Source organism: Argiope bruennichi, chromosome X2 (genome assembly GCF_947563725.1).
Source record: "Argiope bruennichi chromosome X2, qqArgBrue1.1, whole genome shotgun sequence".
NCBI lineage: Eukaryota > Metazoa > Arthropoda > Arachnida > Araneae > Araneidae > Argiope > Argiope bruennichi.
Genome location: NC_079163.1, coordinates 31,361,189 through 31,372,550, shown reverse-complemented (window position 1 = coordinate 31,372,550; position 11,362 = coordinate 31,361,189). Strand labels below are relative to the sequence as shown.

General features: G+C 40.5%; 2 protein-coding genes across 2 annotated transcripts; both read right to left on the bottom strand.

The window, feature by feature from the left end:
- Nucleotides 1-4,815: 4,815 nt before the first annotated feature.
- Nucleotides 4,816-5,597, bottom strand: LOC129959691 (uncharacterized). The gene is made up of 2 exons (XM_056072580.1): nt 4,955-5,597; nt 4,816-4,835 (listed from the first exon to the last, which is right to left on the bottom strand). The coding sequence occupies exons 1-2, from the start codon at nt 5,595-5,597 to the stop codon at nt 4,816-4,818; spliced, it is 663 nt and encodes a 220-aa protein (XP_055928555.1).
- Nucleotides 5,598-9,049: 3,452 nt separating this feature from the next.
- Nucleotides 9,050-9,831, bottom strand: LOC129959690 (uncharacterized). Its single transcript, XM_056072579.1, has 2 exons — nt 9,189-9,831; nt 9,050-9,069 (listed from the first exon to the last, which is right to left on the bottom strand). Exons 1-2 carry the CDS (start codon nt 9,829-9,831, stop codon nt 9,050-9,052), a joined length of 663 nt encoding a protein of 220 aa, XP_055928554.1.
- Nucleotides 9,832-11,362: the final 1,531 nt, after the last annotated feature.

The window sequence follows — 11,362 nt, the reverse complement described above, 5'->3', positions numbered from 1 at the left end:
GGATGAAACTGGTTGATGATGGTCTTGATATCAAAAAGTTTGGAGCGAATGCCGCGACAATTCCAGGAGACGAAGGTACCCATTATGAAAGAGGTTTTGATGAAGAAAGAGGACGTGCATTTGTTGGAGTTGCTAGATCTTCGCAACTCATATCAAGTGAATCTTCATCCTCAGATGGATGGAGCTTAAAATCTGGGTTGGTTAGCGTGTCACCAAAAATGGTGGTTAAATCCCTATGGACTACATTCTGATTCGCTAATCCCAAAGCGACTGAATTCCGTAGATTCGATTTTTTGAATTTTACGGAAAGATCTTTTTGCGAAAGTCCACGTTTCGCGAGTTTCAGCGTCAGTGAGGTCTGAGATTTATTCTTACGGGCTTTTCTATGTGTATCGGGATCTTGTTTAGAAGAATCTGGAACATTTTTTGTTGAACTATCAGAGTCTGATTCAGATGTTTTTTCTGGAGGCTTTGTTGTCGAATTTTGTTTCTTGCAGTTGGCACAAGAGCAGTTTGAGCAAAATGATTTTTTAACAACGGAAGAATAGCTTATTCCAGGAGTAGGAGTCTGTATTTCGACCCTACGCCTTGCTTCTGGATATGTTAAATCTTCTTTTATTTTAATGGTAATTATTTCTTTCTCTAGTTTCCAGCGCGAACAGGTTCGAGAGTAAGAGGGATGGTCGCCATCACAGTTAATACACTTTTCTTGTGCGGTACACTGTTGGCTATCATGCCCTTTTTCGGCACAACGGGCGCAAGTGACTGTCCCGCGGCAATTAACCTTCGAATGGCCAAATCGCTGGCACTGGAAACACCTTAATGGATTTGGAATGTATTGGCGAACTGGAAGCTTTATGTAACCTGCATATATGGATTCGGGTAATTGGGGACTGTGAAAGGTGAGTATATAATGTTTTGTCGGTAAGAGCTGGCCATCTCGTCGAATTGTAATTTGGCGAACATTAGTCACACCTTGCTTTTTTAATTCTGAACTTATTTCTTCTAAAGGAACGTTATACAATTCTCCGCAAGTTATGACACCTTTGGAGAAATTGAGCGATGTGTGAGGACTTACAGAAACAGGTATGGTGGCTAGAGCTTTCAGTTTGAGGATATTTTGAGCCTGTTTTTTGGTATCGACTTCTACTAGTAAGTCTCCAGAACGCATTTTCCTTATTGAGATTCCCTCACCGACGGTAGCTGCGACAGCTTTTTGTACAAGGAATGGTGAAACGGAATTGAAAGTTTCTTGTGATTCTGAAACACGCTTAATGACAAAGAATTTATCAAAATATTGAGAAGTGGTGTTTGAAAATTTGATAACTTTACGCCCACTGAAGGGACCACGTTTGGAGGAGCCCATACGATATGATAAGAGATTCGGGTCCGACGGCACCGCCCACCACGGAGCCCAACATGGGAAGGCAATTACCGGCTCTGGTCATTCCCAGCCTCAGCATCCACCCTAGTGCTAATCGGTACCTATACGCTGGGAGTTACCCCCGGGGACAGTGACCACCCTTAACGCCAAGCCCAAGGAGTAACCCCTTCGCTTGATCCCTAGCAGACTAGCCACTCAGGTGACTAGCTACCAGCCGATTGATACACCGGGGACCACAGTGCACCACCCTTCTTTCTAATGGGTCGCCACGCACGGCAAACACGTGGGGTTTTGGCTGTCCATGAGAAGCTAGAAGCAAACAGAGCGGCGACAGCTTCTCATGGAGAGCTCCCTCGCTTGCCGTCGAGGGAAGGAAAAAACAGCAGAAAGCAGAAGGCGTAGGGGAGTTTGAACATGAAGGGAGTAAAGATCCCTGGGTACCTCGGGGTTGGGACACCCGTACTCACCTATAGTAGGTGAGCCCCTGAGGGGCGACGATTTAGGGAGGAACACCAAAGATCAATAAAAGGTTTGACTGTGTGTAGTTTGTTTTCTGTCTCGAGATTCCACTGATTTTGCCAATTTTGGAATAACCATTTACGAACGGAAGAACGTACGTCAGCATAAGGAATGGCTTGTTTGTATGATTCGTTTGCTGATTTTGCAGCAATATCTACTATTTCATTCCCTTGGATACCTACATGGGAAGGAATCCAACAGAAAAGAATTTCAAAACCATTTTGACATAATTCCTTTAGCAAAATCCTGATATCAGAAATATATGCATGATTGTGCGTCTTTTCAATAAGGGCTTGAAGGGCACTCCAAGAATCGGAATAAATGATCACCTTTCTAAACTTATTCTTAGCAATATATTGTATGGCACGATATATAGCTGTGACCTCCGAGGTAAAAACTGAAGTAAAATCGTGCAATTTCTGACCTACAACTACACTCTCACAAGCAAAAGCATAACCAACATGAGATTCGGCTTTGGAACCATCCGTGTATACAGGAATGTAATCACTATACATATGTCTGTGAGCAGAAAAAAGTGCTCTAAAAATGAAATCAGGAGTATTGGACTTAAGAAATTTTCGAAATGGATGAAGCAAAACAACATCAAATTGACACCAAGGTGGTACACTAAAAGGACTTTCGTCATGAACTTCAATATTATGGTAACTTTCTGGTAAGAACTTCAAAATACGTGATCCCAGAGGGGGTATACAGGATCTACGGACGTTGAATAGTGGAGATTGACTACAATTTAAAAACATTCTCCTTAAAGGATGAGATCGGTTAGATAAAACACGGAAATAGTAGCAGGCGGACAACATGTTTCGTCTAAAAGACAACGAAGGTTCACATGTTTCAACATATAGACTGCTAATCGGGGATGTTCTAAATGCACCGCAGCATACACGCAGAGCTTGATGATGAACGTAATTAAGCCGAGATAAATAAGAATTTCGAGCCGAACCATATACACAACAGCCGTAATCCAATTTGGAGCGAATAACGCTTCGATATACTTTCAACAAACTAGTGCGATCAGCACCCCAAGCAGTATTTGACAAAACACGAAGGATATTCATCGATCGCAGACATCTATTCCGTAAATCCATTATATGGGGGAGGAAAGTCAAACGTTTGTCGAATATAACACCTAGGAATGTATGTTGGTCGCATATAGTCAGAGGATTACCGTTCAGTGTTAATTCAGGATCTGGATGTAGTGGCCTTCTACAAAAATGCATACATACAGTTTTTTCAGGAGAAAATGTGAATCCATTGCTTTCAGACCAGGCTACCATGTTGTTAATTGCAATTTGTAATTGCCGTTCCATAAAACGCATATCCCTAGCAGAACAGGAGATCTGCAGGTCGTCAACATAGATGTTTTTATGTACAGTGGATGGAATGACGGATAGAATTTGGTTGATTTTTATAATAAACAGAGTCACGCTCAATACGCTGCCCTGCGGTACTCCCTCTTCTTGGCAATGCGCTTTAGAGAGAGTATTCCCCAAACGGACTCTAAATACCCTATGTGCTAAAAAGTTTTTAATAAAAATAGGTAAATTTCCACGAAAGTTAAAATTAAACAAATCCTTTAAAATTCCAAATCTCCACGCTCTATCGTAAGCTTTTTCAATGTCAAAAAAGACAGACACCAAGTGGTTTCTCCGTACAAAAGTATTTCTTATATCTGTCTCCAAAGCTACAAGATTATCAATAGTGGAGCGTCGCTTCCGGAAACCACTTTGGAAAGCGGATATAAATTCATTTTCCTCTAACACGTGTATCAAGCGTGCATTCACCATTTTCTCAAGAAGTTTGCTCAGACAGCTAGTCAACGCAATAGGCCTGTAATTCATGGGGTTGGTTGGTTTGATTTTTCTGGCACAAGAGCCATGTTTGGCTATGCTGCGCCAAGCTTATGGTAGATAAACAGGTTCATGGTATATAACATATGGTAATACAAGATAAAAGGAGTTAAAACTTTAAAAACATTGAAATTTTTTAAGGTGAAATTTATAAATGGATAAAATACATTTTGTCAGCCATCAGAGTGTAAAAAAGGTAAATTAAATACATGTCTAAAAGATCAAATTTTGGGCATAGGAAAAATATAGCAGAAGTAAAAACAATATAGATATAATGGTAAAATACTGTGCTAGAAAACGAGTTTGGGTTTTAAAAAAAAATTAGCAAAAACTCGTTTAAATTAAAGGTCAAAAGAAAATAAAAGCATGTCACAAAGCTACAAATTCTTATATTTCGTAGGGATAATATATTTACGTTTTTCTTTAAGTTTGGTAGAGGGTGGAGGACTAAAAACTTGTGGTGGCTCTTCCAAGTCCTCAGACATATCATATTCTAATATATCCCCTTCCGAAGCAGTGGAAGAACTCATCTCTGCATCTGCATCCGATTCTCGAGACTGCTGTACTCTAGTTCCTCCTGAAGATTGAGCACTTATTTTAGTGTTGGCAGAAGGAAGCAACTGAGTTTGAGCCGAAGTGATTGGCTTAGTATTCAATGTCGGTTTCCCATTTGAGACAGTATTTTGTGATACCACTGTTGTGTGAATTTGACGAGGTGAAATAGTATAAAATTTTGAGACTTTTTCAATATTTGTAACAGGTTTTGTTTTAGTCGGAGAGGTCTTTTTAAACTTTTTAACGTTAGTCACAAGTTGAAAATCATTTAGGTCCTGTAAAACAGAAGTATCTTCAGAAACAGATAAAACAGGCGGTGACGGTAGATTTGGCAAGTTACCTTGATTAGATACTATTGCAACGGATTCAGAAGATTTTGAGCTGTTACAGGCTGTGATGTCGGCTAAATCCCATTGAGTAGAAATAGTAGCAGATATCTTTTTTACAACAGAAGCATAGGTATTTCCAGGATTAGGCATTTTTGACTTAATGAGCTTGCGGGCTTCCTGATAAGAAATATTGTTTTTTATTTTTGTTGATATTATTTCTTTTTCCTGTTTCCAGGCAGGACAATTTCGGGAGAAAGATGTGTGGTCACCCTTGCAGTTGACACATTTCTCCTTACCAGTGCAGTTAGTGCTGTCGTGATTGACTTCTGCACAGCGGGCGCATGTCATTGTTCCGCGGCAAGATGATTTTGAATGCCCGAAGCGCTGGCATTGGAAGCACCTTAAAGGATTTGGCACATATGCTCTAACAGATAAGCGCAAATATCCAGCCTTAATATATTCTGGTATAGTAGAGGAATTGAAAGTTAATACCAGATGCTTAGTATTCAGGAGCTGGCCATCTCTTCGTATTGTTATACGTCGCACATGGGTCACTCCCTGACTTTTTAGCTTTTGAGTAATTTCCTCTATTGGGACATTGAATAATTCACCACAAGATATAACACCTTTTGATGAATTTAATGATGGATGGGGACTAACTAAGACGGGAATCGTTGAAAATGTTTTCAGATTTACAATTTGTTTTGCTTGTTTGGGAGAATTAACTTCGACCAGCAGGTCACCAGATCGAAGTTTCTTTGTAGATTTTACCTCGCCAATACTTCCAGATATTGCTTTTTCCACCAAAAAAGGTGACACACCATGAAACGATTCTTTGTTTTCCGATTTTCTTTGAATTAGAAAGAACGTTGGAAAATTTTGTATAGAAGTTGAAGCATTGTGTTGCCCACTGAAGGGAGGACGCTTGGATTTGCCCATATGACATTGATAGAAGTTTCAGGTTCGACTGCACCACCCACCACGGAGCCCAACAAGGGAAGGCAGCCACCGGCTCTGGCCATTCCCAGCCTCGGCGCTTACCTTGGTGCTAGCCGGAACCTATACGCTGGGAGTTACCCCCGGGGACAGTGACCACCCTTAACGCCAAGCCCAAGGAGTAACCCCTTCGCTTGATCCCTAGCAAACTAACCACTTAGGTGGTTAGTAACCAGCCGATTGATGCACAGGGGACCACAGTGCACCACCCGTCTTTCAAATGGGTCGCCACGCACGGCAAACACGTGGGGTTTTGGCTGTCCATGAGAAGCTAGAAGCAAACAGAGCGGCGACAGCTTCTCATGGAGAGCTCCCTCGCCTGCCGTCGAGGGAAAGAAAAAATACAGCAAAAAGCAGAAGGCGTAGAGGAGAGCGAACTGAAAGGGAGTAAAGATCCCTGGGTACCTCGGGATTGGGACACCCGTACTCACCTAAAGAAGGTGAGCCCCTGAGGGGCGACGATTTAGGGAGGAACACCAAAGATCAATAAAAGGTTTGACTGTGTGTAGTTTGTTTTCTGTCTCGAGATTCCACTGATTTTGCCAATTTTGGAATAACCATTTACGAACGGAAGAACGTACGTCAGCATAAGGAATGGCTTGTTTGTATGATTCGTTTGCTGATTTTGCAGCAATATCTACTATTTCATTCCCTTGGATACCTACATGGGAAGGAATCCAACAGAAAAGAATTTCAAAACCATTTTGACATAATTCCTTTAGCAAAATCCTGATATCAGAAATATATGCATGATTGTGCGTCTTTTCAATAAGGGCTTGAAGGGCACTCCAAGAATCGGAATAAATGATCACCTTTCTAAACTTATTCTTAGCAATATATTGTATGGCACGATATATAGCTGTGACCTCCGAGGTAAAAACTGAAGTAAAATCGTGCAATTTCTGACCTACAACTACACTCTCACAAGCAAAAGCATAACCAACATGAGATTCGGCTTTGGAACCATCCGTGTATACAGGAATGTAATCACTATACATATGTCTGTGAGCAGAAAAAAGTGCTCTAAAAATGAAATCAGGAGTATTGGACTTAAGAAATTTTCGAAATGGATGAAGCAAAACAACATCAAATTGACACCAAGGTGGTACACTAAAAGGACTTTCGTCATGAACTTCAATATTATGGTAACTTTCTGGTAAGAACTTCAAAATACGTGATCCCAGAGGGGGTATACAGGATCTACGGACGTTGAATAGTGGAGATTGACTACAATTTAAAAACATTCTCCTTAAAGGATGAGATCGGTTAGATAAAACACGGAAATAGTAGCAGGCGGACAACATGTTTCGTCTAAAAGACAACGAAGGTTCACATGTTTCAACATATAGACTGCTAATCGGGGATGTTCTAAATGCACCGCAGCATACACGCAGAGCTTGATGATGAACGTAATTAAGCCGAGATAAATAAGAATTTCGAGCCGAACCATATACACAACAGCCGTAATCCAATTTGGAGCGAATAACGCTTCGATATACTTTCAACAAACTAGTGCGATCAGCACCCCAAGCAGTATTTGACAAAACACGAAGGATATTCATCGATCGCAGACATCTATTCCGTAAATCCATTATATGGGGGAGGAAAGTCAAACGTTTGTCGAATATAACACCTAGGAATGTATGTTGGTCGCATATAGTCAGAGGATTACCGTTCAGTGTTAATTCAGGATCTGGATGTAGTGGCCTTCTACAAAAATGCATACATACAGTTTTTTCAGGAGAAAATGTGAATCCATTGCTTTCAGACCAGGCTACCATGTTGTTAATTGCAATTTGTAATTGCCGTTCCATAAAACGCATATCCCTAGCAGAACAGGAGATCTGCAGGTCGTCAACATAGATGTTTTTATGTACAGTGGATGGAATGACGGATAGAATTTGGTTGATTTTTATAATAAACAGAGTCACGCTCAATACGCTGCCCTGCGGTACTCCCTCTTCTTGGCAATGCGCTTTAGAGAGAGTATTCCCCAAACGGACTCTAAATACCCTATGTGCTAAAAAGTTTTTAATAAAAATAGGTAAATTTCCACGAAAGTTAAAATTAAACAAATCCTTTAAAATTCCAAATCTCCACGCTCTATCGTAAGCTTTTTCAATGTCAAAAAAGACAGACACCAAGTGGTTTCTCCGTACAAAAGTATTTCTTATATCTGTCTCCAAAGCTACAAGATTATCAATAGTGGAGCGTCGCTTCCGGAAACCACTTTGGAAAGCGGATATAAATTCATTTTCCTCTAACACGTGTATCAAGCGTGCATTCACCATTTTCTCAAGAAGTTTGCTCAGACAGCTAGTCAACGCAATAGGCCTGTAATTCATGGGGTTGGTTGGTTTGATTTTTCTGGCACAAGAGCCATGTTTGGCTATGCTGCGCCAAGCTTATGGTAGATAAACAGGTTCATGGTATATAACATATGGTAATACAAGATAAAAGGAGTTAAAACTTTAAAAACATTGAAATTTTTTAAGGTGAAATTTATAAATGGATAAAATACATTTTGTCAGCCATCAGAGTGTAAAAAAGGTAAATTAAATACATGTCTAAAAGATCAAATTTTGGGCATAGGAAAAATATAGCAGAAGTAAAAACAATATAGATATAATGGTAAAATACTGTGCTAGAAAACGAGTTTGGGTTTTAAAAAAAAATTAGCAAAAACTCGTTTAAATTAAAGGTCAAAAGAAAATAAAAGCATGTCACAAAGCTACAAATTCTTATATTTCGTAGGGATAATATATTTACGTTTTTCTTTAAGTTTGGTAGAGGGTGGAGGACTAAAAACTTGTGGTGGCTCTTCCAAGTCCTCAGACATATCATATTCTAATATATCCCCTTCCGAAGCAGTGGAAGAACTCATCTCTGCATCTGCATCCGATTCTCGAGACTGCTGTACTCTAGTTCCTCCTGAAGATTGAGCACTTATTTTAGTGTTGGCAGAAGGAAGCAACTGAGTTTGAGCCGAAGTGATTGGCTTAGTATTCAATGTCGGTTTCCCATTTGAGACAGTATTTTGTGATACCACTGTTGTGTGAATTTGACGAGGTGAAATAGTATAAAATTTTGAGACTTTTTCAATATTTGTAACAGGTTTTGTTTTAGTCGGAGAGGTCTTTTTAAACTTTTTAACGTTAGTCACAAGTTGAAAATCATTTAGGTCCTGTAAAACAGAAGTATCTTCAGAAACAGATAAAACAGGCGGTGACGGTAGATTTGGCAAGTTACCTTGATTAGATACTATTGCAACGGATTCAGAAGATTTTGAGCTGTTACAGGCTGTGATGTCGGCTAAATCCCATTGAGTAGAAATAGTAGCAGATATCTTTTTTACAACAGAAGCATAGGTATTTCCAGGATTAGGCATTTTTGACTTAATGAGCTTGCGGGCTTCCTGATAAGAAATATTGTTTTTTATTTTTGTTGATATTATTTCTTTTTCCTGTTTCCAGGCAGGACAATTTCGGGAGAAAGATGTGTGGTCACCCTTGCAGTTGACACATTTCTCCTTACCAGTGCAGTTAGTGCTGTCGTGATTGACTTCTGCACAGCGGGCGCATGTCATTGTTCCGCGGCAAGATGATTTTGAATGCCCGAAGCGCTGGCATTGGAAGCACCTTAAAGGATTTGGCACATATGCTCTAACAGATAAGCGCAAATATCCAGCCTTAATATATTCTGGTATAGTAGAGGAATTGAAAGTTAATACCAGATGCTTAGTATTCAGGAGCTGGCCATCTCTTCGTATTGTTATACGTCGCACATGGGTCACTCCCTGACTTTTTAGCTTTTGAGTAATTTCCTCTATTGGGACATTGAATAATTCACCACAAGATATAACACCTTTTGATGAATTTAATGATGGATGGGGACTAACTAAGACGGGAATCGTTGAAAATGTTTTCAGATTTACAATTTGTTTTGCTTGTTTGGGAGAATTAACTTCGACCAGCAGGTCACCAGATCGAAGTTTCTTTGTAGATTTTACCTCGCCAATACTTCCAGATATTGCTTTTTCCACCAAAAAAGGTGACACACCATGAAACGATTCTTTGTTTTCCGATTTTCTTTGAATTAGAAAGAACGTTGGAAAATTTTGTATAGAAGTTGAAGCATTGTGTTGCCCACTGAAGGGAGGACGCTTGGATTTGCCCATATGACATTGATAGAAGTTTCAGGTTCGACTGCACCACCCACCACGGAGCCCAACAAGGGAAGGCAGCCACCGGCTCTGGCCATTCCCAGCCTCGGCGCTTACCTTGGTGCTAGCCGGAACCTATACGCTGGGAGTTACCCCCGGGGACAGTGACCACCCTTAACGCCAAGCCCAAGGAGTAACCCCTTCGCTTGATCCCTAGCAAACTAACCACTTAGGTGGTTAGTAACCAGCCGATTGATGCACAGGGGACCACAGTGCACCACCCGTCTTTCAAATGGGTCGCCACGCACGGCAAACACGTGGGGTTTTGGCTGTCCATGAGAAGCTAGAAGCAAACAGAGCGGCGACAGCTTCTCATGGAGAGCTCCCTCGCCTGCCGTCGAGGGAAAGAAAAAATACAGCAAAAAGCAGAAGGCGTAGAGGAGAGCGAACTGAAAGGGAGTAAAGATCCCTGGGTACCTCGGGATTGGGACACCCGTACTCACCTAAAGAAGGTGAGCCCCTGAGGGGCGACGATTTAGGGAGGAACACCAAAGATCAATAAAAGGTTTGACTGTGTGTAGTTTGTTTTCTGTCTCGAGATTCCACTGATTTTGCCAATTTTGGAATAACCATTTACGAACGGAAGAACGTACGTCAGCATAAGGAATGGCTTGTTTGTATGATTCGTTTGCTGATTTTGCAGCAATATCTACTATTTCATTCCCTTGGATACCTACATGGGAAGGAATCCAACAGAAAAGAATTTCAAAACCATTTTGACATAATTCCTTTAGCAAAATCCTGATATCAGAAATATATGCATGATTGTGCGTCTTTTCAATAAGGGCTTGAAGGGCACTCCAAGAATCGGAATAAATGATCACCTTTCTAAACTTATTCTTAGCAATATATTGTATGGCACGATATATAGCTGTGACCTCCGAGGTAAAAACTGAAGTAAAATCGTGCAATTTCTGACCTACAACTACACTCTCACAAGCAAAAGCATAACCAACATGAGATTCGGCTTTGGAACCATCCGTGTATACAGGAATGTAATCACTATACATATGTCTGTGAGCAGAAAAAAGTGCTCTAAAAATGAAATCAGGAGTATTGGACTTAAGAAATTTTCGAAATGGATGAAGCAAAACAACATCAAATTGACACCAAGGTGGTACACTAAAAGGACTTTCGTCATGAACTTCAATATTATGGTAACTTTCTGGTAAGAACTTCAAAATACGTGATCCCAGAGGGGGTATACAGGATCTACGGACGTTGAATAGTGGAGATTGACTACAATTTAAAAACATTCTCCTTAAAGGATGAGATCGGTTAGATAAAACACGGAAATAGTAGCAGGCGGACAACATGTTTCGTCTAAAAGACAACGAAGGTTCACATGTTTCAACATATAGACTGCTAATCGGGGATGTTCTAAATGCACCGCAGCATACACGCAGAGCTTGATGATGAACGTAATTAAGCCGAGATAAATAAGAATTTCGAGCCGAACCATATACACAACAGCCGTAATCCAATT